We start from the raw sequence: 27522 nt of genomic DNA, 5'->3' as shown, positions 1-27522 counted from the left end.
TTTTAACTTATTAATATTTCAGGTTTTTTGACTTATTAACTTTTATTTTTAACTTATTGATTTTCAGTCTCACAGCAATCGACATTCGACACAACTCAGTGAACTCACAACTACGGCTCCACCCCCAAAATTAATTTTCTTAATTTACAATTATTGTAATGTTGCTACAATAGTTAATTATACAATTTGTAATATTTATTTTTTTTAGAAGAGTTTGTAATAGTGTAATAGTTTATTAGTTCTCTTAATTTGTATAATTGTAAACTATTTAAGTATTTATTGTAAAATACTTAATATCTACTTATCAAAAAAAAAATATTTCTTTTCTATTTTTAAATTTATATATTTTTTAATATAAATAATGGGCCCAAAGTGGCCCAAAACGAATTATGGGCCCAAAAACTGATTCTGGGCCATTTAGGACCCAGAAAAAAGTACTGGGCCGAAGGCACAGTACCATGTGCGGGGGTGCGGACGGGTCGGGGTCCACCCCCGCACCCCGGGCAGCGGACGGGGGACCCCGCGGGGGCGGGGTCCGAGGAAAAAAAATCCCCCCCCGCATATGCGGGGGCGGGTGGAGGGGGAGGGGTGGCCCCGCCCCGTAGGGGGCGGGTATCACCCCTACATGAGTCATTGTCTAAAATTCCGTTTGGATGTTGAGCTGAGTTAAATTCTTTATGAATAGTAATGAGTTGATTAGTGAATAGAATTGTGTAGAACCCATCTAAACTAAATTAAAAATGTGTTTGGATGTTAAGATAAACTTGATACTTTTTATGAGAAATTGAAAAAGGTTATGAATCTCACGTATAAAGATATTTTAAGTTAGAAAATATTGTGAGTCACATGTGTAAGAAGATTTTGAGTTGGAATGAGTTTAGTAATTTGAGAGTTGAATATTTAGATGTTAAACTCAACTTAAAATTAAACTGAACTCAGCTAAGTTAGTAACCCAACGGAGCCTAAATCGGACTCAGGGAGACTTCATGAAAATAGTTGAGCCTCCGAATCATGAAAAATAAAAAAATAATACATCTGACAAGAAGATCAATTTGTTTTTGAATTACAAAAACGACGGAGAATGTTGGGGAACAAGAAAAGAACCTCAAACATCACAAAACATAATTGCCATGACGGCCGTCTTCAGAGACCAACCCAACAAAATTTATCAACTCACTACATGATGCTGCAACGGCTCTTTTCTTCGGCTGGCTGCGTAGCAGGTTGCTGGAACCTGTGTGACTCGGCCGGGTTGTAGGTAAACTCAGAAGTATCCAGTCCATACTGGTTTATATAGAGTAAGAAAGAAAATCACTGGTATTAGCAAAATGCAAGAGATTGTCATTCCCAGAGAGTATTAATAAGGGATAAATACATTTTCCACCCTCAAATCACAAGGAATTTTGCACTATAAAAGCCAACTATCAAAACTGACAAGTCGCACGTTGAAGCGCCCGTTTTCCTTTTCTTTTTTTTATTTCTCTTCCGTTCTGTCAATGAGATTTGTACTCTTAAACTACCCTTGCTTTATCCTATCTGCACCACTTGACGATATGTCATACTGTATATATTTGCACCAAGAATAGTCCTGATAGGACAATCATCGTGCAATTTAGTTCTAGATGACTGCTGACTCCTACTCAACTACAATATTCAAATTCGATATTTAAGAATCAGACTTTATTTAGCAGCCTAGGATTATTCCGCAATGGGTTTAATTGGGAGCTGCAAATCAATCGGGACCATTTATGAGATAATCAGAAAAGAGTACGCTAACAAACATAAATTACACAGCAATTCACAATATATAATAATATCAGAGAAGGAAGTTGAAAGGAGGAGCATTTCAGAAAAACAGAATTAATGCTTAAATATGGAGTTATCTGGAATAAAGCAAAAATTAGAAAGATTGTTAAAATTTCCCACAGCCATCATTAAATTCGATAAATAGAGGATGAATAATGGAGGATGAAAAAGAGCATCACATAAGCCAAAAGTGGCTTGCAATTACTTTATGATAAATCCAGCTATCATTTAAAACTGGTGTATTTTATGATGGTCAATAGTGCCAGATGGACACACCGCAACATGCTAACAAAAATATTCAAAGGAAATCTTCTGCTAGAATGGATCATACCTTTTCTCTCATGCGTGTACTCCAAGCATCACTTCTACCTGGACGCTGGTCGAGGGTGCTGGCAACAGGTACACCTGCAGCTGGAACTGGCGGCCTATTGATCAATGGCTGCCTAATCTGTTGCCTTGGGGCAATGAGCTCATCATCGCTGTCATATTCTACTGGTCTGTTTGCTGCCCTGACCACGAGCGCTAACAAGAATAGGAGTGCCTGCAAATCCATGGAGAATCCTAATAAAGTAGCCAATTGTCCATCACCTATCATTAATCTCGGGGGGGAGAGAGAGAGAGAGAGAGCCACAGACAGACAGATTCACAAATCATGTACAAAGATCACTCCCATCTCAATAATTCCTTGTTAGTTGGTTCCCAGCAATAGTCAAGATGGCATGCCAGGGCAACTTCAAACCAGATATAGGGGATTCCAATAATAGGCTCTACCAGCACGTCACCAAGCATCTACTGCTCTAGGCAGTTTGTTAAAGTGCCAGGCATGCTGAAGCGCAAAAGCCTCATGTGGTGGTACATTTGAAAACAGATTTCCACCAACTTGCATGCTGATTTATTTATTTATCATTTATTATGAGTAAAATAAGATTTTATTGATAGAAGCAAATATGCATAGTCCAAGTACACAGGAGGTATACAAAGAGAACACTTAGTTACAAGTTAAGGACTAGAAATGGATACTGATTTTGTTTCATACAAATAGTAAAATTGCCATTTGCAAAAGGAAAGACTAGAAAAGGTAAATTCCTGCAATTTGGAAAAAGAAATATTGTCATCCCAAAATTCTTTGTCTTTATCTCAGTTGTATTTCCACATCATCAAATGGAGTCTATATAGACTAAGCCAATATTGCCAACACATGATTTTTGGCTCTATGAAAATCATAATTCAAAGAAAAAAAGGCAATCATGTTGTGCTTACCTCCAAAACAACAGCTCCAAGAGCAACCCATTTTACAATTTTCCAGTGCTCTTTCAGAAAGTCATATATCGAGTCAAAATCTCCAGTGCTGTCTGTTGGAATTTCCTACAAATGAACTTGAAACTTATTAGATGACAAAATGCACTATCTTAAATTTCAAACATCAATTAAAAAACACTCACTTCTTCCCAGCTTTTGTCAAAAAATATGAAGGCTGCACATCCCAGCTCTACCAAGATCAATAAGATCACCAATACTGAGTACTATCTTGGCCTAAGGAAACCAATAATCACAACAGAAAAATGAGCATTTCGAAAGAGCAGCCTATCAGACATCAGATTTTTTTATTACATTCCATGATGCATGACATTAGAAGCATGTATGGCTGTGATGCATACAACGGTTGCATTGCAGTTATTCCTTGATGGACAAACACAGATATAAATCTCTTGCCTTTTTATGAAAAATGAATACTATCAAATATCAAGATAAATGCACGAGTTATTTGGATACACAAGTCAAGCAGCATCCATTGCGTGTCACAGCTCCGATACAACCAAAACAAGAGATGACGAAGAGAATAACTCCTATAGCAATAAATAAGTATATGAACCTGCAAATACATTATGCAAATATTTCAGTCAATTGGTTTGAAATATAGACATGGTCTTTTTTGTCTGAATAGATTTAAGATACGAATATGCATACATCTAGGTATCAGTATGACAAAAGAAAATGGATCCAAATTTTTTCTAATAAATTAAATTGATAAAATCACAACCTTTTCTACATAGCGAATAGATGCAATGGAAGACAACCCGAGACATGTTCACGTGAAATGATTTTTGACCTCTAAAGAATTGACAGAGATAGTCGACAGTAATATTTTTACTAGTAATAACTTAAGATTGCTTATTTCATTATTATTATTATTATTATTATTCAATCCAATTTGGCTGTGGGTATTGAGAAATGCATGTTCTACATCACGCGAAATCTAATTCCAATAGAAATTGAATCCAATTCCACAATGTGTCTGCATGTGCTTTTGTGTGTCTGTGTATGACAAAAGAAAGAGAGTAACTAAAGGTTGTGGGAATAAATATATAAATATATATGAAGTAGGGACATTCCACTCTCTCCCCACTAAAATCAAAAGTCCTAGTCAAAGCCCATGTCCCACTAAGTGCCCCATCGCCTCATGGTGTTAATAGGTCAGCTCCGATACCATTCGTAATGACTGAAGGAAAAAAAAAAAAAAATCACATTGGGATTACACTGCAAAAGTACTTTTCAAGGTTACAATTTGAGCTTTCTACAATCAGTATTATAAGTCCAGTTTCACCGAGTAAGAAATATATATGGAACTTGATATGATGTACTTTTATGATACTCATTCGCCTCTATCATACTTCACCTACCCAAGGTAATATTTAGAGAAGCATTACATTTTGGGCAGCCTCAATATCTTTTCACCATCCAGTAAACATTGGTAAAGAGCAGCCTATATGTATTTTGAAAAGGTATTGGCATTACTTATAAAGAGATTGCACCAATATCTAATGGCTCAAGCCAAGATCAATACTTGCTTCCAGAAATTAAATGCTATAAAAAAATTTACACGGGAAGATGCAACAGTTTAAAGGCCAACATGGCAAAGAAGTTTTAAGCACTTGTGAGGCAGATCTTGCAACAGGTTTTCACTCCACAAAAATGAAAATTAAGACCCAAAAAAGAATATTTCTAATAAATTTTTTAAGACATCAATGATAGAAAGTAAGGATCAAATACTACATTAACAATTATGAAGCAAAATTAAACCCATTTCAGATATATTCTGTTTTTTCAGAATGAGGGAGAAGAAGGGGAATCTCAAACGTGGCTTTTTTTTTCATGTTTCCTTCATTCCCTCAAAAAATGATATGGAACTCAATAAATTTGAGGTATATATTATCTGTTCAATCGAAATCAGGCACAAAAACTCAGTTCTGCATTTTCTATCAAGTCACATTTCAAAATAAACAGATAAGGCAGTTTATTCAATGATTTTAACGAAGCCAAAACTATGAACAAATCAGAAACCCAAAACAAATTTTCGCTAAAATGCGCAGCAGCCATACCAAGCTTTCGGCAGGTCATCGAAAATACTACTTGACAGAGAAACACCCATAAGCAGCGGTCGGCCGAGTAGTATCAAGCTTTCATTGCCTCTCACATCTGAGGCCACAAGGGTGTTACTGGTAGATCTTTCGTACTCGACCAGCAAGTAAATCCCATAGCCAACCATGGCCAGACCCACAAGGCTCAACAAGAAGTTAATAAGCTTCAATAGGCACTCCAAGCACCCTTTGCATGCCATTCTCCACAGCACCTTCAATCCCTTCGATCAAAATCCAAATGAATCTCCACAATTCAACCCAACTGCCAATATCTTCTACACAAATCCGCCGCTTACCCAACGATCAATTACTTGAACGTATAACTACTACAAAATCTGTAAAAATCACATTAGAAATGAGTAATGAATCAATATATTAGAAATTAAACTCCTATTTCTTTATCAGAAAAGCCAAAGAAAGAAGATTGACTAGATTTCAGTAGTTTCAGATTAATCCAAAAAACGAGCCATATACCAACCATTATTAGGCTTAGTCGAGCTTCAATTATAACAATAATTTATTTATTTAAAAAAAAAAAAAGGTTTCAATAGCCAAAAAAAATTCAATTTCAACTTCCAGATTTTCCCCCTTTTTTTCGCTTTCTGCAAAATATTTCAACGAACATTGTGGAACGAAAATCTAACTTAACCCCCGAGCATCCGGATCACGATGAAATGCATGCAAATACCCATTTACTAAAAAGAAACTATAGAAGAAAAACGAAAAAAAGAAGAAGAATAATAAATAATTAGATCTGAGAACAATATAACTTATATCTTCTTAACCAAAACCATAAATACGGATAAGGAAAAGTGAAGGCGTATAAAGCTTAGAACTTACGGATAGAACCGCTGAGATTTTCGGGTTGCAAGGAAGCTCCTTTTCGTTTTCGTTTTCCTCCCGATGATTCTGAAAACACAGAGAGTGTCTGGAAATTCGAAGGTGGAAGTGGAACATTAAGGTGGCCCCACATTCTTGTAGCCAGCTGGCACTTGCCTTTAAGCACTTGTATTTTTTACTGCTACGTAACCGATTTGATATCCGAAATTACATTTATACTCTATTTACAACCTAATTAATACGTATGCGTAGAGCTTTCATCTAATCTAAACGTATTTCTGTGGCTAATTGTGTCAATTCATATCTTCCAGTTTGTCGGTTTGGGCGGCGCCTGATTGACTTCCTTTGATAGGGAATAACTGGCTATGAGCTAAACGACGGCGTCCTCAGTTTTTTTTTTTTTTTCTGAGTTTTTTTTTTGATAAAATATTTCTGAGTTGAAAGAGAAAAAAACATAACCGATAAAATGCTGAGAAAACCTATTAAACATTGAAATGTAGTATTAGTTAAATCTTACTAGTCTCTAATATGTCTAATATTTCTTAGGTATCCTTAAGTTCATATCACTTTGAGCTACAGTAAAATTATCTTAAAAGCCATATTCGGCCAACTCATAAATGTTAAATGAAATGAGATATTTTAATTAATAGTAAGATTTTCGAGTTAACTTTTAAGATAAAATAAGATGATTTGTAAAAAAAATGTGTTTAAATAGTGAGATGAAATTAGATGATTTTAACTTTTTAGAGATTTGATAAAGTGATGGGTCCCACTAATTATTGAAAAATATTTTTAATTATTAGGTGAAAAATATTATGAATGTATTAAAAATAAGTAATATTTATTATTAATTTAAAAACTCATAAATATTTGGACTTTCTCAAAATATACTTTTTGTAATTGACCGTGATTATTTCAATATTTTCAAACATGAATGCATTTTTTTGTTAAACGAAATTATTCTAATTATGATCTATTTATTATACTATATTCTATAAAATTCAAAATATATTTTTCTAATTATATATTACAATAAAATAAAAGATTCTAATACAAAATTATATATATTAAAAATGTGATAGTTAGTATTATTGTAGCGATACTGTAGAGGAAGATGAAACTTTAGAACAGATCAACTGTAGCGGTACTATATCGTTATTGTAATGTTACTATAGCGGTGGTTGAAAAATTAGGAATTAGAATTTTGTATTCTGCCGTTTGGATAGACAGATGAAAGATAAAGTACAGCATAAACTATCTCATATGGACATCCAAACCGGGCTATTTATTTAGTATTTATTATGTCAAGTTTTGACTCGATGGTTTTAAAAATACAATTTTTTCTAAAGGGCTATAGACTCTTGAAATGTGCCTATGCACTGCCTGGAGGTTCTCTGGGACGAAGAGAGCGTATCGAGAGAAAAGCGAAAAATTAGTGAAAAGCCCTCTCTAAATTAACTTTGCATTATTTTGATTTATAGGTTGTTGGATATGACCATGGAGTTGATGTTGTATATATCTTAATGTTTTGTGTTTGAAAATAAAGTTAATTTAGATTGCTAGACGAGTTTTATGTATATTTTAATGTACTGATTATTGGTGATTATAAAAATAAAAATAAAAAATACATTAAAAAATAAATAAAAATATATTTTATTATTATAGAGAGTGACATAACTAATCTCAAAAAGTCACATATTGAGATTTTATCATACATACATTTATTAATTATGTAAGTTTCTTGTAATATTTTTAGAAGAAATTGGGTTTGTTATTAAAAAATTAATTCTTTTTATATAAGTCTCGTATTTATTTATTTTTTTAAAGAGATCGTATGAGACTTACATACTTTATGACTGTAAATATCATTTTTTTTTTAATTTTTTTTTTCAGAAAAAGTAGCAAATAGCTAAAAAATATAAAGGAGTTTTCACTTTGAAATACTAAAAGAACCGGGTCCCTCGTGAAAAAAACTGGCGGGAGATAATCCAAAACGGTCCCTAACGGTCGTTCTACGACAACAACCAACGGTCAAGGAGTTCAGGTAAAGAGTAAAAACCGACCAAAAAAAATAATGGAAGTTGAATTAAAAAATACCTACTCAAATAATAATCACAATCCAAATACCTTTCTGTATGGATGCCTCCAAAGGGCCTCTAAGATGTTAATGGAGTATTTGCTTTGTGGTACCAAGCAAAATGAACAATGGAAGAGGCCCCCACAAAGCCAAAGACACCATTCACGTTACAAAACATCAAAATTATGTTTCTTTTTAATTTCTTAGGTTTTGCATCCTATGAAGAAACCTGAGTTTTTTTATGAATAAACAAGCCAGACAGATGTTGGTAACACCTAGGATCCAAATGGAATCAACACCAAGACATGCCACTGATACTTTCAGTTGAACAATGCATAAAGCTCTCCTGTAGATAAGAAATCATTTCTTCTCTTTCTTTAAATTAAAGCAACTGTGAAGAACGATTCATAACTCCGTCAATCAACTATGCTCATCTGCAACTACACAAGAAGACCCTACTATGGCAGATTGGCAGTACAGATTTTACACACCAAATGGTAATACATCTGACAAGAATATTTGTTTCTGAATTACAAAAAACGAGGGAGAATGTTGGGGAACAAGAACAGAACCTCAAACATCACAAAACTCAACAAAAAGAAAAAGATCAGCTTCGGAGAGATTTGGAATTAGTTACCACATTATTGTCCATGACAGCCGTCTTCAAAGACCAACCCAACAAAATTTATCAACTCACTACATGATGCTGCAACGGCTCCTTTCTTCGGCTGGCTGTGTGGCAACTTGCTGGAACCTGTGTGACTCGGATGGGTTGTAGGTAAACTCGGAGGTATCCAGTCCATACTGGTTTACATAGAAGTAAAAAACAAATCAGTGGAATTATCAATGCAAGAGATTGTCATTCCCAGAAAGTATTAATAAGGGATAAATAGATTTTCCACCCGCATCACAAGGAATTTTGCACTTTAAATGCCAACTATCAAAACTGGCAAGTTTCACGTTGAAGGGCCCCTTTTCCTTCTTTTCTTTCCTCTCTTCCTTTCTGCCAATGAGATTTGTACTCTTAAACTACCCTTGTTTTATCCACTCTTTACCAGTTGACGATATGTCATACCATATATATTTGCACCAACAATAGTCCTGATAGGACAATCATCATGCAATTTACTTCTAGATGGCAGCTGACTCCTACTCAACTAAAATATACAAATTTAGATATTTAAGAATCAGACTTTATATTTAGCAGCCTAGGATTATTTCACAAAGGGTTCAATTGGGTGCTGCAAATCAATCAGGAACATTTATAAAATAATCAGCAAAGCTACACTGACAAACATATTACACAGAAATTCAATAAATATAATATTTAATATCAGAGAAGGAATTTGAAAGGAGCATTTCAGAAAAACAAAACTAATGCAGAAATATGGAATTATCTGGAAGAATGCAAAAATTAGAAAGATTGTTAAAATTTTCCACAACCATCATTAAATTCAAAAACAGAGGATGAATGAGAGCATCACATAAGCCAAAATTGACTCGCAATTACATGATGATAAATCCAGCTATCATTTAAAACTGGTGTATTTTACAATGGTCAATAGTGGTGCTGCCACAGAAAACCCTCCAAGACTGCCAGATGGACACCCCGCAACATGCTAACAAAAATATTTGAAGAAAATCTTCTGCTAGAACAGATCATACCTTTTCTCTCATGCGTGCACTCCAAGCATCACTTCTTCCTGGACGCTGGTCAAGGGCACTGGAAACAGGTACACCCGCAGCTGGAACTGGTGGCCTATTGATCAATGGCTGCCAAATCTGTTGCCGTGGGGCAATGAGCTCATCATCACTGTCATATTCTACTGGTCTGTTTGCTGCCCTGACCACGAGCGCTAACAAGAATATAAGTGCCTGCAATTCCATGGAAAATCCAAATAAAGTAGCCAATTGTCCATCACTTATCACTTATCTCAGAGAGAGAGAGAGAGGAAGAGACAGACAGACAGATTCAGATCACGTACAAAGATCACTCTCATCTCAATAATTCCTTGTTAGTTGATTCGCACCAATATAAATACCTTCTTAACTCAAATTTTCTCTTCCTTCTTAACTTGTATTTCCAAGTTCCAAATCTTCTCCCATCTCAAATTTTCACACCAAGATGGCATGCCAGCCCACAGGGCAGCTCCAAAGCAGATATAGGTGATTACAGTCACAGGCTCTACCAGCATGTCACCAAGCATCTTCTGCTCTAGGCAGTGTTGTTAAAGTGCCTGGCATGCTGAAGTGCTAAGGCTTCGTGGAGCCTAGGTGCATCTGAAAACAGATTTCCACCAAGTTGCATGCTGATTTTTGTTTTGATGGGTAAAATAAGATTTTATTGATAGAAGCAAATAGTATAACCCAAGTACACATGAGGTATACAAAGAGAACACCTAGCTACAAGTTAGGGACTAGAAATGGAATACTGATTTTGTTTCATATACAATTAGTTAAATTTCCCATTTACAAAAGGAAAGACAAGAAAAGGTAAATTCCTGCAATTTGGAAACATAAATATGGAAAATGCTATGGGTCTCGACACATTGTCCCGACAATGGGTCCCGATTGTTGTTGTTGTTGTTTATTTGTTTTTGTTTTTTTTTTTTTTTTAACTTGATGATTAAGGAAGTATTTTTTAATGATGTTGTGATTTTTTTAAAATTGTTTAAGGGATTAAAAAAATGCATGAAAAAAAGCAAAAAAAAAAAGCGGATTACACTTATCGGGACAATGTGTCGGGACCCGTAGCACTACCCAAGAAATATTGTCATCCCAAAATTCTTTGCATCTTTATCTCAGTTGTATTTCCACTTCATCAAATGGAGTCCATATAGACTACACCAACATTGTCAACGTGCGATTTTTGACATTATGAAAATCATAATTCAAAAAAAGAAAAGAAAAGAAAAGGCAATCATGTCATGCTTACCTCCAAAACAACAGCTCCAAGAGCAACCCATTTTACAATTTTCCAGTGCTCTTTCAGAAAGTCATATATCAAGTTAAAATCTCCAGTGCTGTCTGTTGGAATTTCCTACAATTGAACTCGAAACTTATTAGATGACAAAATGCACTATCTTAAATTTCAATTATCAATTAAAAAACACTCACTTCTTCCCAGCTTTTGTCAAAAAATATGAAGGCTGCACATCCCAGCTCTACCAAGATCAACAGGATCACCAATACTGAGTACTATCTTGGCTTAAGGAAACCAATAATCACAACAGAAAAATGAGCATCTCGAAAGAGCAGCCTATCAGGCATCAGATTTTTTTATTACATTCCATGATGCATGACACGTTAGAAGCATGTATGGCTGTGGTGCATAAAACAGTTGCATTTGCAATTATTCCTTGATGGACAAACACGGATATAAATATCTTGCCTCTTTTGATAAATGAATACTATCAATATTAAGATAAATGCATGAGTTATTTGGATACACAAGTCAAGCAGCATACATTCCGTGTCACAGCTCCGATACAACCAAAACAAGATATGACGAAGAGAATAACTCCTATAGCAATAAATAAGTATATGAACCTGCAATACATTATGCAAATAATTTCAGTCAAGGGGTTTGAATCATAGACATGGTCTTGTTGTCTGAATAGATTTAAGACGTGAATATGCATAGGTACCAGTACAGGTTTTTCCACACTGTGTCTACGTGTGCTTTTCTGTGTCTGTGTATGACAAAAGAAAGAGAGTAACTAATGGTTGTGGAAATATATATATAGAGTAGTGTTACATGTACTTATAGTTTTACTTACGCTTTTACTTACAAGATTCATTTTGTTAGTTTTCTTTTAAAATTCAAATTTTGAATTTTAAATTTTATGATTTTCAACATATTAATAACTGACATGTGGAGAAGTAAGTTTTGTGTAAATTTTTCTTAATTACATTTAGCATTTTTCATATATATATATATATATATATATGAAGACATAAGGACATTCGACTCTCCCCCACTAAAATCCCAAAACTCCTAGTCAAGGCCCATGTTCTGCTGAGTGCCCCATCGCCACATGGTATTGGTAGTTCGGCTCTGATACCATTCGTAATGACCCATGGAAAAACAAAATCACATTGGGATTATACTCAAAAAGAACTTGTCAAGGTTACAATTTGAGCTTTTTGTGGGCAATTGTTATAGACTTTAATGGTCTCAATTTTCATGATTTCCTTGTAATTGTTGCTAGTTTCTAACTAGGTGTAATCACGTGTATACTTCCAGCGTACTTGCGCTATGCCTATTCTATATCAATAAAATATCTTATTACTTATAAAAAACAAAGGTTGCAATTTGAGCTTTCTAAAATCATTATAAGTCCAACTTCACCAAGTAAGAAATAAATGTGGGACTTGACACGATGTACTTAAAAAAAGATATTCACCTCTATCATACTTCACCAACCCAAGGTGAGATTTAGAGAAGCATTACGTTTTGGGCAGCCTCAATATCTTCTCACCATCCAGTAAACAAGGAAAAATTCTGAATCCTATGAAACATTGGCAAAGAGTAGCCTATATATATTTTAAAAAGGTATTGGAATTACTTATAGAGAGATTGTACCAATATCTAATGGCTCAAGCCAAGATCAATACTTGCTTCCAGGAATCAAATGCTATAAAAAAATTTACGCATAGGAAAACATAAGTTTCTAAAGGCCAACGTAGCAAAGAAGTTTCAAGCACTTGTGAGGCAGATCTTGCAACAGGTTTTCACTACACAAAAATGAAAACTAAAACTGAAAAAAGAGTATTTCTAATAAATTTTTTAAGACATCGATGCTAAGATGTAAGGATCAAATATTACACTAACGATTATGAAGCAAAATTAAACCCATTTCAGATATATTCCTTTTTTCTTTCGAAAGAATGGCAGAAAAGAAGGAGAATCTCAAACGTGACTTTTCACCATGTTCCCTTCATTCCCTCAAAAAATCAAAGAATTTGAGGTATAAAAGATCTGTTCATTCAAAATATGGCACACAAACTCAGTTCTGCATTTTCCATCAAGTCACATTTCGAAATAAACTGATAAGGCAGATATTCAATAAGTTTGACGAAGCCAAAACTATGAAAAAATCAGAAATCAAAGATAAATTTTCTCCAAAATGAGCAGCAGCCATACCAAGCTTTCGGCAGGTCATCGAAAATACTACTCGACAGAGAAACACCCATGATTAGTGGTCGGCCGAACAGTATCAAGCTTTCATCGCCTCTCACATCTGAGGCCACAAGGGTGTTACTGGTAGATCTTTTGTACTCGACCAGCAAGTAAATCCCATAGCCAACCATGGCCAGACCCACAAGGCTCAACAAGAAGTTAAGAAGCTTCAATAGGCACTCCAAGCACCCTTTGCATGCCATTCTTCACAACACCTCCAATCCCTTTGATCAAAATCCAATGGGTCTCCACTATTCAATCCAATCAATGTCTTCTACACAAGTCCCCCACTTACCCAAAGATCAATTGCTTATACGTATAACTGTTACAAAATCTGTAAAAATCAAATTAAAAATGAGTAATGAATCAACACATTATAAATTAAACTCCTATTTCTTTCTCGGAAAAGGCAGAGAAAGAAGATTGACTAGATTTCAGCAGTTTTGGATTAATCCATAAAACAATGAACTAACCATTAGGCTTAGTCGAGCTTCAACTATAACAAGAATTTTCTTTTTTTTTGTGGAAAAAAAAAAAGTTTCAAGAGCCAAAAAAACATTCAATTCCAACTTCCAGATTGTTCCTTTCTTTACGCTTTCGGCAAACATGTCAACGAACATTGTGGAATGAAAATCTAATTAAGCCCCGAGCATCCGGGTCACGATGCAATGCATGCAAATACCCATTTACCAAAAAGAAACTAGAAAAGAAAAACGAAAACGAAGAAGAAGAATAAATAATTAGATCTGAGAATACTAGAACTTATATTTTCTTAACTAAAACCAGAAACACAGAGAAGGAAAAGAGAAGGCGTAGAAATCTTACAACTTGCAGATACAGAGATTTTCGGGTTGAAAGCAAGCTCTTTTTTTTTCACCTTTCCTTCCCCGAATTCTGAAAACACAGAGAGAGTCTAGAAATTAAAAGGTGGAACATCAGGTGACCCCCCATTCTTGTAGCCAGCTTGGCACTTGTCTTTCCGCACTTCTATTTTTGACTGCTAGGTAACCGATTCGACATCCGAAATGACATTTATACTCTCTTTACAAGCTAATTAATACGTATGCGGAAAACATGCATCTAAACGCATTTCTGTGGATAACTGTGTCAATTCATATCTTCAAGTTTGTCGGGTAGGGTGTGGATTAGGAGCCACCCACCCTATAAATATTTTACAAGGTGACCATGATCCAATTTACAGACCAGTGTGTGTGCACTGTGTGGTCTGTTCTCTCACTCTCAAAGAGTCGCTAGAGTGCTGGAGTGGACCTCATCTTTCAACCCCTTCCCATTTGTGCATGTTGTTTGAACACATCACATGAATTCTACTTTTCTATCTTTTGTTATGGATATATGGATTGAAAGACCATTTTATGCATAATGCGAAGGGTTAAATTTCAAGATATGCAGCTTTCACTTGTATGAAAAAATGATACACAACTATTTTATATTTTTTACTCAACTCTTTCATTTAATAATGCCATTATTTAATTCAAATCCTTCAAAGTCAAACAAAATTTAAATAATGTTAAGAAATGTTTATTTGAAACCCTGACAAACAAATTTTGTTTGTGGAATAAATTTCAAATATCGAGTTTAAGTGTGGTTTGGATTGTAGAGTGAGATGGTTTCATCTCATTTCACTCTGGACGGAGAAATCAATTTTTATCTAAGCAGTCATCGCATGCTAATTTGAAAATGATTTTTGATGTCTTTGTAAGACGATAAAGTTTTAAATAGTAACTTTTCATAATGACAGCAGAAAATGAGAAAAACGTTAAGCTTTTCTTTCAAATCAATAACACGACAAAAATACAGCTCATGCCTTCAGCTTTTCTAACAAATAAATATATTTATAAATTAAATAAAATCATTATAAATATTATGCAATCATTTGTGGGATTCACATCTATATCCTTCCCAACAATTTAAAACCATCTCATCTCATTTCTAACTCAAACACACAAAATTTTTAAAAACTATCTCAACTCATGTTAACTCATAAATTTTATTATTATTCACAAATCATCTCATTTCATCTCTCAATCCAAATGGAAAAAACAAACTCGATCAATTAGCTACTGCTGCTGAGCTTAAGGCTAAGCTCGTGATGCGCCGAGCTTAAGCCCAAGGCTCATTCTCGCTCGAGAGCGATCATTCGAAGGAAGGACAAGAAACTTATGTGCCTGTGTCTTGTTCTCGCTCGAGGGCGAACATTAGTAAGAAGGACAAAGGCAAACGGGTAGTCATTGATCTTTTGTCCATCTTCGTGCCCTTGTCTTGAGTTTGTGAAACTGTGAGTTCATTTTATGCATTTGTCTTAGTTCATTTCTGCTGATCTCAAGTTTTGAAGGGCTAAAAGACTTGCCGATGTACATAAAAAAGAACCTTCCAGCGATATTCGTTTGAAGTTGACTCCTACACTTTCGAAGACTCAAATTCATGTGCAGCACATGGCCCTCGTGTATAGAGAGAGGTAAGGATCTAGCTGCCACTGTACAGTGCAAAACTTTCTACTACCAAAACATGGTTTGTCTTTTGCCCACTGCATTATGGCATTACAGAAATCAATCTCGGTGAATACAGAATGCATCAAACGAAGAAGCTATTGATCCAAAGGCAAAAAGTCGATTTCATATAAGCTTAGACACAGATTAGACAGCCAAATTGAAGCACCAAGACAAGAGTATTTGGCATTCATCTTTCTCAAGCCACCACATGCATGCATCCTTCTTGGATGTTTAGGAATAACGTACAAACTAATCCCGAGGGGCACAGGCTAGGAGTTCCCTTATATATTATAATTCTATTGACTTGCATCAAATTTCTTTTTATTTTAATAGGCTGCCAAGCTGCCACAGCAAATAAGCCTTGCGAGGAGGATAGAGAGAGAAAAAAAAAAAGTAGTATATAGTTTGAAAAGAAAGGACAGAGTCAGAAAAAGCAAAATGCAAGCAACACATGAGAAGCAGTAAACACTTCAAATGCCGGAAACAAGGGCATCGATTTTGTTTTCAATGTGTGCTTCGTGGTCTTCAAGTCGACCCTGGACTGCATCATTTTGCCAAAGGACTAGTGTTGGAACTCCTGTGAGCTTAAACCTGGAGTCCACTCTCCATGGGTGCTGGGGATTCCTCCATGTTGGCCTGTCTCCCACAAAAGCCCTCAAAAGTGCAACATCATCTGAGCTGGTCTCCAGTTTCTTGTAGATCACTGGTTCAGCTCTCACACAATCTGCAAAAGAATTTAAATAAATGTAAAAGAAAAGTGACAGAGGGAAAGGCATGGTAATTTTGGAACGCAATTGGAAATAAAAATACAAAATTATCTATGAAGATCAGCTTTCCCAATATCAATATGGAAGGGAAACTGACGTTACCGATTACTTTAAGAAAAATTCTATTATCAAGCTAGCATACAAAGCATAATTTAATTTAAGAGATAAATTTTAAAATTTGAATATTACGTATCAATATTATGATATTTACATGATGTTATTTTACAACTTGAAAATGAAAAATACTATGCATTAGTGATTGTTCACTCCCATATCCTACACTTATGAGATGTATTTCATAAGAGCGTGAAAAGGTGAATAGTCATGAAAGAGTTTTTCTATCAGATATGAGATACCCAATATAAATCAAATCAAGAACGAGTTTCACACAGACACCATTATAGGTGTATCAAAATCAATAATAAATCAAGACCAAAAAACAAGATTCCCCCCAAAGAGGAAAAAAAACATAAAAGGATTTTGGGATGCACGAAGAAGGGAGAAGGCTAATGGAAGGATTAAGAAATAAGCAAGGAGAAGAAAACATACCAGGGCACCAGCTGAGAGAGGTAGCAGGGTCTTTATCGGCCAAGAAGAGAATGAGATTGGCTTTGTTTTTGGGTGCTTCCGATATGAACTTCTGAAAGACAGTATCAAAGGTTGATACTGTAGCGTCCGACACCTTCATCGGCATTTTTTAGGGCTAGGGGCTTGTGGATTGGGTTCTAAACTCAGAAATATTCCGTTTATTTAACACATCCGCCATACCTCCACGATGCTCTTGTGAGTTTCCCATTTTACCCTTGTTTATAATATAGCTGCCGAGTGTGGTAAGGATTTAAAGCTCGGTTTCTGATGGTGGCACCTGTGACGTTATTCGCCGCAGCTCCCTTTGATACTCCGTGAGGTCCGGCATCTCCTTTCTCTCTCTTTATTTCAGGTTTTTGAAGATCTTATACATAAGAAAGAAATGGAAATTGCACCTGTTGGATTTGAAAATTCAGGCTTATAGATGGAAATTTCAACTTCGAGAGAAACGTCGAAGTGTGCCTTGTATGATCAGCCCCACCGATCCGAGCGAGCTCTCTAATTCCTTCCGAGTGACTTGTTCTCTCTCTTAGGGTTTTTATTCTTGCTTAAGCTATTGGAAAGATCAACTATAAGAAACTTCCTAGGCTTCCAATTTGTTTGACCACTAGGCTTGTCTCAAGTTTTGTTCGGCTGCTAAGAAAATATTAGGGAAACAAATCCGGAAGAGCTGGAACTTGTGAAAGTTCTGTTTTTGAATGTTGGGTTCTGAGAAATATACGAGCTCGTTGTAATCATGGGAGTCTCAGCTATTTTTGTCTTGGCTCCCTTCTTTTTAAATAAATCTGTGTTCTTTTTAATTTATGAAAGCATGATTCCTAAGTAGCCAAACGGGAACACAAATGGTTCGGTTGAAAGGAAAGGAAAAAGAGGAAACTAAAGGGAAGAGAAAAGAGAAAAAAATTGGTGCAGTGGATGCAATTGAACTTAATTGGTAGAAATTGATCAGAAAACATGATGATAGGGTTAATTATCAAGTTTTAGGGAGGTTTACTTGTCAAAGGTATGGGAATTCAGTAGCCGAGGAAGGTTTAGAGGATTCTCATTGCTCTCTGTCTGTTAATAAGCTCTAGTTGGGAATGATGGCTGTGATTATTAAGGTACGTATGAATTGGGGGTATGGGGATGCTCTTGAGTATTAGGGATTATAAAATGCAGGTTCTTGAACAAATAATGCAGGATGTTGATGATCATGATGGACCACCAGGCACCAGGGAAATGGTTTTATGTTGTCTGATATTCTAGTTGTTTAGGTATAAACAAGTCAAGGAGATTGGTGCTCCCATGAGCCACTTGATTGCAAGGAATTTTTTTATGGTTGTAGATTGGTATACTTAGGAATATAATTCGCCACCTTTAGTTCAAGCTCATTATGAATTTCTAAAAGGGAGTTAATATGCATGGGGAATATCTTCATATTCCATATCATTGTTCTAACCGTGTTCAGAGTACTTATCAGGTCTCCCCAAATCATAAACCATCTTGAGCTTGAACAACTGGTCATGTTACCGTATTCCTAGAAACGTGACCAGTAAGTCAGAGGGCATTGAGGCAGGCAGTCAGTATAACCAGTTTTCTAGTTAATCCCCTTAACAAACGAGAATTGGAAATGAAAAAACTTATAAAAAAAAAGTACACACACATGCATATAGCCGAAGACATGGTAGATATGTGGAACCAAATGACTGTAGGTTCTTTTTCTCGTTGATAGTGCACTCATTTTTTACTGAAATGCACAGGCATATCTGCTTTAGGTGTCTCCTCTGACATTGGGTTCTTTTCCTCGGATGCAGTTTGAACATGGCAGTCAAGTACACTATACCTGCTGTTTTGGGATCATTTGCATGCGACCATTATATTGGTGACAGGAAGATATTTGGAGGCAAGTTTTTCTCCTCCCTTTCTTTCTCCTCCCTGATGAGTAATAGAATTTCCCTGAAAAATGAACTCCCCTAGTACATGGGTGGTAGATAAGAATGTGAGGAAATGGTTAACATTACAATCTAAAAGACTCTGTAAAATAAAGAAAGGTAACAAAGTGAAATATTTAAGAGGACGAGATTGGATTGAAGAGGGAGCATGACAATAGGAGATTCAGTTTTTTGACGGGAAGCTCCATTGATACAAATGAGAAGCCCTTCATGTGATGCCAAATTTACCATATTAAGTACAACAGGAGTACAAGAAGCTGCAGTCCTTCATGTTATAGTTTCTATCCTAAAGCTTTACGGCTCTTGTGGGAGTAATGCTAGATACAATTTTAGGATATATAAGACCTGCACACTCCCTTTGGAAAAAAGGTGGGGTTTACCATTAAAAAAATAATTTTTTCATGTGGGTTCTAGATTTATCCACTTTTTTCAAAAGGGAGTGTGCGGGATTTGCATATTCTAGGATTACAAATATGATTTCTCTTAATTCCAAAGCTAATGAAAAATCACAAAAATATGAAAAAAAAAAAAAAACACAGTTCTAGCTAAAACTCCACAAATTGTCAGACAAAAAAGATCCTATGTTATAAGAAAAGTAAAAAGATGTCTTAAAATTTGATTAATCTAAACATAATAGAATTAAGCTTGAAACAAAGGGGAAAAAACTCAAAAACAGTAAATATCCTTGAAACTTCCTCTACTCTCATTACCTCCATGATTTTCGAAGTGATAAAAAAAGAAACCTAAGCAAAATCAGTACCCAATCCTAGGCTCCTGGTGAAACTATTTCAAGCTTCAAGCCAAACTGTGATTATATCGTTGTACTAGCATTTTGAGAACCGTGAATTTGATTTGAAAGATAAATTTTAAAATTTAAATTTTAAAAATTAAATCTTACCATTGAAGTTATCTACACAACAACTTGAGAATAGAATAACTCCTATAAATACATCAACTGGCCTGTGCTTGATACATTTATGGCTTTTAAATAGAGCAACTAACCCATCCCCAGCCATATAAATTTTGTGGCTTTGAAATATATCAATGGCAAAGTTGTGCAGTGAGATTGTACAAGAAGGCAGTAAAATTTTTTTCTTCAAAAAAATGTTAGTTTCGTTAGTTTTCTAACTATATTTTTGAATTGTTTGGTTGAGAGGTTCCCCGACATCAAAAAAATAAAAATAAAAATGAATTGTTTGGTTTTATTTTTAATTCTTATATTTCTCTCCATCTCTTTTTTTTTTTTTCCCTTAGGATTTTTTTTTTACTATTTTCACTTTTTATATTTTTCTCTAAACATTTTATACATCCAAGTGACACGTCAAACTTCAATTAATGCAATGAAGACAATGTGATTGATGGACCTAATTGGAAAAACCGTCACATTTGAAAAACAATACAATAAATTGAAAAGTCAAGGAGTGAAAGGGACAAATTTTGTTGATCTCAGAAAATGAGTTGTTTTAAATCGAACTATCTAATTCAAAATTAGAGTGAATAATTTTGCATGGTTTTACGTGGGCCTTTTTTTTTTCCTGTGAAAACCATAATTAATCCAAATAAAATTACAAGAAAGAACATAATAATTGTTTGAAAAACAAATATTCATCAGTATTAAAAATAGTTATTCAGTAATGTTTCAAATAAAATAAAAAAGAAAAAGAAAAAATTGAGTAATAACGCTGCGTTTAATCTAGGCACAGTATCTATTAGACTTCGATGAGTGCATGGTGAAGTGGACATTCAGATCAGTGAGGGAGCAAATCCGAGACCACAACCAGCAATAGGAGGCAGAGCATTGCTCAGCATCAACCATGAAAGAAGAGCAACGCTCCCTTCTCCTCAGCTCCTCCTCTTGCTTCTCTCCTCCACAAGGTCCCCTTTCCCATCTATTCCCTTTGTCAGTTTTCTTCTTTATTTTCCATGGAAAGAAATGATGATGATGATGATGCATTTGTGTGTATGTGTATATTGGTCAAGGTGTGAGATTGTCGTACGGTACATCGGGGTTCAGGGCGGATGCGGCATTGCTCCAATCAACGGTGTACAGAGTAGGGATACTGGCTGCCCTGAGAGCTCTGAATATGGAGTCATCAGTTACCGGGATCATGATCACAGCCTCACATAACAAAGTGACCGATAATGGAGTCAAAATCGCTGACCCCAGCGGTGGAATGCTCTCCCAGGATTGGGAGCCCTTCGCTGACGCCCTGGCCAATGCCCCCACTCCCCAACATCTCCTCCAAGTCAGTCTCTCTCTCTCTCCCCCACACACGTACATGTACTCTTCTTTGTACACACATATATAAAGTCTGTCTGCAAAGAGTTTAATATTCTACGAAAGATTTGAGGACGCAATAGAATTCAAATGTTCAAATTCTTTATTTTTAGTAGGTTTCATGCCTAAAAAGCTAAATTGTCTCTTACATAAACATGTTCTTTTCTTCCTTTCATTTTTATTTCTCTTTTTGAAATTATTTTGTGAAACAACAGAATGGTACTAATTTAAGGATACCAGTTTTAATAACTTTTCTGGGTAAAAGGTTGAATTGGGTATGATGGGTGAGAGATTTTTTTTGAGAATATGTGTATGTATTTTTGGTTTTTACTTGGAATGCAGCTATCGAGAAAGTGAATTGTACTCATGTTATTGTTTTTTTGGGCTCTACAGTTGATAACCGAATTTGTGAAGAAGGAGAGGATCCCACTGGAGGGCGCGAGGCCAGCCACGATATTGCTGGGGCGAGACACAAGGCCTAGTGGGGAATCTCTACTTGAAGCTGCTAAACAAGTAAATAGCCTTTTCCCCATTAACAATTACGATTTTTGTCCAAATGTATTAGTCATTATTGATATTACATGGGGTACGATTTGCTTATGTTTTACATTTGGTTGAAGGGAATAAATTCAATTCTGGGGGTGGCTGCAATTGATATGGGAATTGTGACAACTCCAGAACTACATTGGATGGTGCGCGCAAGAAATAAGGGCTTGAAAGCACATGAACTTGATTATTTTGAACAGTTAGCAAGCTCATTCAGGTTAGTTTGAGCTAAAGGTGAGTATGATTTGCTCGACATAATATTGTCCCTAGAGGCCTTTGCTAAAGAGATTGTGTTGTTGGTTAGGTGCTTGATTGATTTGATCCCAAGTGAAGGTAGGATGAGTGAGCGGGATTTAACAGTGGTTGTTGATGGGGCTAATGGTGTGGGTGGAGAAAAGCTTGAGGTTTTGAAGACGACGCTGGATAATTTGTTTATTGAGGTTCGTAATTCTGGGAAAGATGAAGGTGTGCTCAATGAAGGGGTGGGTGCTGATTTTGTGCAGAAGGAGAAGGTTGTTCCACATGGCTTTGGTTCCCAAGACATAGGACTGAGGTCAGTCATCTCTTCCTTTTGGTTAATAAAATGATTCTTGATCATTTTAATAGACTAATTAATTGTGATATATGCCCACTGTAACAGTTTTCAGTGCCAAGTTATGTGCTGTTCAAGAACTTGAGTTTTGATGCAATCTTTCTTTTGGCTGCTTGAGATAGGTGTTTTGACAGAAATGATATCCACTATGAAGCCTACTTGGCTGGTTGAGAAAGGATGTCTGTCAATAGGAATGCAATCAATCAAATCCTTCTTTTCCGTTTTCTCTTATTTTCTTTCTGGGATTTTGTTTTTTTGGTTGTGGGAGGGATGGATCCAATTTCTAAGCTAACTTGGCATGGATAAAACTCAGTAGTTCAACAATTATTGAAGTTTTGATGCTTAGTGAAAATGTCGACTGATGTGAATTGGTGACTCATTTGGTAGATGGTTCTAGTATTGCAGGTGTGCTAGTTTGGATGGGGATGCTGATCGACTGGTATATTTTTGTGTGCCATCATCACAAGGTTGCAGTAATATTGAGCTTGTTGATGGGGACAAGATATTATCTTTGTTTGCTATCTTCATCAAGGAGCAGCTACACACTCTCAGCAAGGAGATAGGTGAAAATACGGGTAGTAATTATCAGCCTCGTTTGGGTGTTGTGCAGACAGCTTATGCAAATGGAGCCTCCACTGATTTCCTCAAAAAGTTAGAGTTAGAAGTTATTTTTACTCCAACTGGAGTCAAATACTTGCATGAGAAAGCAGCTGAGTTTGATATTGGGATCTATTTCGAAGCTAATGGCCATGGAACTATCTTATTCTCAGAATCTTTCTTACGTTGGTTAGAGGCCAGACACAAGGAGCTTTCTTCAGTATCTAAAGGTCGCATCTGATATTTTCTTCCTCTCATCATTATACCAGTCCAAATATGATGATTAAGTGATGAGCTTCATGAATTATTTGGTTGTCTGATTCAGGCTCAGAGCAGGAAACAGCTGCTTTGAGACTGTTGGCAGTCAGTAAGTTGATCAATCAAGCGGTCGGTGATGCTCTGAGTGGGTTGCTCTTGGTGGAGGCTATTTTGCAACACATGGGATGGTCAATACATAGATGGAGCGAGCTTTATCTGGATCTACCTAGTAGGCAGCTTAAGGTCAGTTTGCTTAATTAACTTTTATGGAGATAATCTTCTTATCCCAAAATTTGAGGCTGAATGAGCGTTTCCTTATTCTGTACTATACTAGTGCCTCTCATAGGTTTTGTGTACTCTACATTCAAATTAAGCTATTATATCCATCTTCAGTAAAATTGTTTACAAATATGGGGTTTACCATGAAATGTCATGATCTACTCAAGTGCTAGGTAGGGCTCCTCTACGATATTTATGAGAGTGTAGGATGAAAATAAATATTTGGATTTTGTAGAATCATCAAATACAACAATTGAAGCCTCAAGCCGCAATTCTTCAGTAACTATAGGTTCCTTTTTCTCACCATGAAGTGTTATTTAATTCTTCTCTAAACAACAGTGCTTGTTGAAAGATTAATTTGATCTTTAATCTTTTTGGTGGCTAGATGAGAATGAGTGAGGGACATCTTAAATAATAACAAGAACAATAACAATAAACAATAACAAGAGCAACCCACTAGTGAACCACCGCCCAACTAGTGAACCATCAACCACTAGTTATCAATTACCAACCAGCGAACCACCAACCAGAGAGAGAGATATACCGGCTGGGGGTGACAGTGACGCCATAAAACACTAAAACAGAGGCACTGAGAGTCTGAGAGGGGAAAGAGATATATATATATATATATATATATATACCGGCTGGGGATGACGGCGAGAGTGAGAGAGAGACCATGACGGCGACTGGCTAGGGGCAACGGCGACGACATACTAAGAGAGAAAGGAAGAGGGGGGAGGGGGGGAATGGCATGGCTTGGGTGGGGGGATGGCCTTTTATATGAAGTAACAAAATCCTAAATTACAACGACGTCGTTTTGTTAAAGAAAATTGTCTTTTTATAATATATATGTGTGTGTGTGTGTGTGTGCGCGCGCGCGCGCGCGCGCATGCGTGTGCGCGGATGGGCACAGGTGGGCCCCCGCTGCCCACCCCTATTGAGAAGGTCGGCTATAGAATGAATGTATGTGCTTGGAAAGATTTTGGCTTTGGATAATCTGAGGAATCTGAACTTCACTATAATGAATTGGGGTTGTATGTGTAAGAACGGGGGAACCCATTGATCATCATTTTCTTCAATGTGAAGTAGGTTATGGTGTTTGATATTCAGGAGTTTGGTGTTGGTTGGTTCCTGCGGAGAAGGGTGAGAGAGTTGTTGATTAGTTGGAGTGGATAACATGTACATGGTAATGTTTTGGTAGTGTGGAGAGGTTGGCTCCTATGTGTTTTATGTGATGTATTTGGATAAAGAGGAATGCCTGGACCTCTGAAGATAAGAAAGCTTTGGTGGTAGAGCTGACAAAGATTGTCCTCAACTCTCTTTACACATGAATAGCAGCTCATGATGCCTTGCCTTTTTCTAGCTTTTTAGACTTTATGAATTGTTTTCTTTTTCTTCTGAATAGGGGTTGTCTGGTGTACTTCCTGTGTGCTAGGGTCGTGCCTTTGCATATTTTAATGAGAGTACATTGCTTATCAAAGAACAAAAAACGTGTAATTGTTTCATTATTTTTTTCCTTTAGTTCATAAATTGATGAGTTTGCTACTTTTCCTATTCTGTTAGGTAAATGTTGTGGACCGAACTGCTGTTGTTACAGCAAATGCAGAAACGATCGTTGTGAGGCCTCCTGGCATTCAAGAAGCCATTAATACTGAAACTGGTAACACATGATCAATAATTTTTCAACTAAACCGGCATAGTTTTTCTTGTCATAGTCCTTGTTCATGCATTTTGATTGCCCAACTTGATTATTGGTCCAGATAACCCAAGTGCACTTTGGTAACTAGTTTCATCTGCAGAATACAAGACATAATAATTCCACATATATCCCCCAAAATGATGACAATGTGAATAGTTTCATGAATATTTAATATAATCTGAACTTCTTGAACAACATATTTCTCAAATTAGTAAATGGTATTCCTCCGCCATAAATGAAGGATATTAATAAAATTTGGGGTATTACCTCTTTAAAAAAAAATATTTCTCCAATCTTTGGAGGGAACAAGCCATGAATGATTTCATAAGACTTTTCTTTAACCAATGATGCAGCAAAATACCCTCAAGGTCGATCTTTCATCCGACCATCAGGTACTGAGGACGTGATACGTGTGTATGCAGAAGCATCCACCCAAGAAGCAGCTGACAGCCTAGCCAACTCTGTAGCCATACTTGTGGACAAGTTCCTGGGGTCCGGCAGTTTCTAAAAGTAAACTATCTCTCTTTTTGAAAAATTATTTACATCAACCTACTATTTACATCAGCCTCAACACACTTAGTGTATTGAGTTAAAAAAAAAAAAAAATTGAAACCATGGTGTGTGAGAGTGTAGGCTGATGTATAGCATATCTGTTTTTTTTTTTTTTCCTGCAACTAAATTGATTCTGATTTTCTATATAGAAAAGATGGGGGGTCATCGTTTGACCAGCTTGATTTTGATGTTGTGTTGTTGGTTGCAAATGTACCTGATTACTAATACAATGCTACCTCAATAAATCTGGGTTTTGGACATATGAATTGGCATATGCATTGCTTTGTATGTACACGTTGAAAGCTAGAATTGTGGAAACAGTTAACAATTTAAAGTTCAAATGTACTTTATATGGCATTTGAAGGGAATAATTTGGGTATTCTCCATGGCCTTTAAAAGGAGTTGATGTGAGACCGTGTTCAACCTTTTCACCAACTAGAATGCTAGGTGATGATCCCTCCAATATCTGTGTAGATTGAGATTAATGTGCAACTTCTGAGGAGTCCATTTGATGGTGTTGTAATGTCCAAGTAGTGTACTGGACTTTAGACCTTTCAGGGAAATGTCCCACAAGTCCCCGTTATAAATATTTACTTTCCATACAAGCTATTTTTATGATTTACCCATTTGAAGAAACTTAATGATCGATTTACCCATGAGCATATTAATGTCATTTTCGAATGAAACTTACTGATCTTGGAGCATACTTATGTCAAATTAATTGCCAACTTCAAGTAGGAGATTTTACCTGCCAAAGCATTGGCATGGTTTCATCAAATTTATAGGATGAAAAGTACGTATTTTTCATAAATTTAAAACCTTTCTAGCCAAAACTCCACATTGGATTAGTCAAAATAATAATATAATAATATTTTTTTAATAATAATATTTTTAATTTATTTTTTTCATATTGTACAATTACACTAACTATATATTAATTAATAATTTAATTTGATATTTAAATTATTGTTTCGCAACTTAAATATATTGTGACTCAAAATTAGAAAATAATAATTTAAGTAAATAAAATAATAGTTATAGAGTCAAAACAGTTAGTCTTCAAATTTGGAAATAAACTTAAATGTACTTGTAGCTCAAAGTGAAAGATTTTAGTGTATGCTGAATCCAATGCAGTGATTTTAAATACAAATTCATCAAATTTTGAAAATGATACTCGTTTGATGAGTCCAATGCCAATGCTCATGAGTCTATGATTCAGGCACAAAACTCAATTCGTTTGTTTTTTTAAACTCTCTTTTGGGAATTGTAGTTGGGTTGAAGAACTTATTGATAGCTAAATTTTTAAGTGATAAGATAAGGAAGAATGGTCACTAAATTTAGCGGTACCTGAAGTTAAAATCTGTAGTTTTTTTTTAGGTCTGCTACTGGAAAGAGGAGAATTTTGAGTACATTTGGCTCTAAAATATTGTACATGTACATTTCCTTCACTTCCTTCAAATTGGGTTTGAAAAAAACTCTACAAACGTATTTTTTTAGAATTTTACATAATATATTGTTTTAGTAAGTAAAAAGAACTATGAAAAGTTAAAGTATAGAATTTGTGATAAGTCAGTCTTCCTAATATCTTGTGCTAGTCGACG

The 27522-nt window shown here is 35.7% G+C and overlaps 4 protein-coding genes across 4 annotated transcripts; 1 reads left to right on the top strand and 3 right to left on the bottom strand.

The window, feature by feature from the left end:
- Positions 1-944: 944 nt before the first annotated feature.
- Positions 945-6203, bottom strand: LOC109007391 (tobamovirus multiplication protein 2A-like). The gene is made up of 7 exons (XM_035694039.1): positions 6066-6203; positions 5187-5560; positions 3580-3679; positions 3249-3329; positions 3067-3171; positions 2138-2347; positions 945-1284 (listed from the first exon to the last, which is right to left on the bottom strand). The coding sequence occupies exons 2-7, from the start codon at positions 5423-5425 to the stop codon at positions 1177-1179; spliced, it is 843 nt and encodes a 280-aa protein (XP_035549932.1). The 5' UTR covers positions 5426-5560; positions 6066-6203; the 3' UTR covers positions 945-1176.
- A 2257-nt stretch (positions 6204-8460) lies between these two features.
- LOC109004234 (tobamovirus multiplication protein 2A-like) lies at positions 8461-14489 on the bottom strand. The gene is made up of 7 exons (XM_035694040.1): positions 14150-14489; positions 13289-13658; positions 11592-11691; positions 11260-11340; positions 11078-11182; positions 9808-10017; positions 8461-8946 (listed from the first exon to the last, which is right to left on the bottom strand). Exons 2-7 carry the CDS (start codon positions 13525-13527, stop codon positions 8839-8841), a joined length of 843 nt encoding a protein of 280 aa, XP_035549933.1. The 5' UTR covers positions 13528-13658; positions 14150-14489; the 3' UTR covers positions 8461-8838.
- Positions 14490-15985: 1496 nt separating this feature from the next.
- Positions 15986-17321, bottom strand: LOC109004233 (thioredoxin-like protein Clot). The gene is made up of 2 exons (XM_018982712.2): positions 17151-17321; positions 15986-16558 (listed from the first exon to the last, which is right to left on the bottom strand). The coding sequence occupies exons 1-2, from the start codon at positions 17293-17295 to the stop codon at positions 16305-16307; spliced, it is 399 nt and encodes a 132-aa protein (XP_018838257.1). The 5' UTR covers positions 17296-17321; the 3' UTR covers positions 15986-16304.
- Positions 17322-20820: 3499 nt separating this feature from the next.
- On the top strand, positions 20821-26292 carry LOC109004232 (phosphoacetylglucosamine mutase-like). Its single transcript, XM_035693962.1, has 9 exons — positions 20821-20995; positions 21101-21366; positions 21792-21911; positions 22019-22161; positions 22249-22497; positions 22942-23363; positions 23459-23634; positions 25234-25330; positions 25723-26292. The coding sequence occupies exons 1-9, from the start codon at positions 20935-20937 to the stop codon at positions 25875-25877; spliced, it is 1689 nt and encodes a 562-aa protein (XP_035549855.1). The 5' UTR covers positions 20821-20934; the 3' UTR covers positions 25878-26292.
- Positions 26293-27522: the final 1230 nt, after the last annotated feature.

The sequence above is a fragment of the Juglans regia genome, chromosome 9 (genome assembly GCF_001411555.2).
Source record: "Juglans regia cultivar Chandler chromosome 9, Walnut 2.0, whole genome shotgun sequence".
Classification (NCBI taxonomy): Eukaryota; Viridiplantae; Streptophyta; class Magnoliopsida; order Fagales; family Juglandaceae; genus Juglans; species Juglans regia.
Note: the sequence above shows the minus strand (reverse complement) of the source record. Positions and strands in the feature narration are given on the sequence as shown.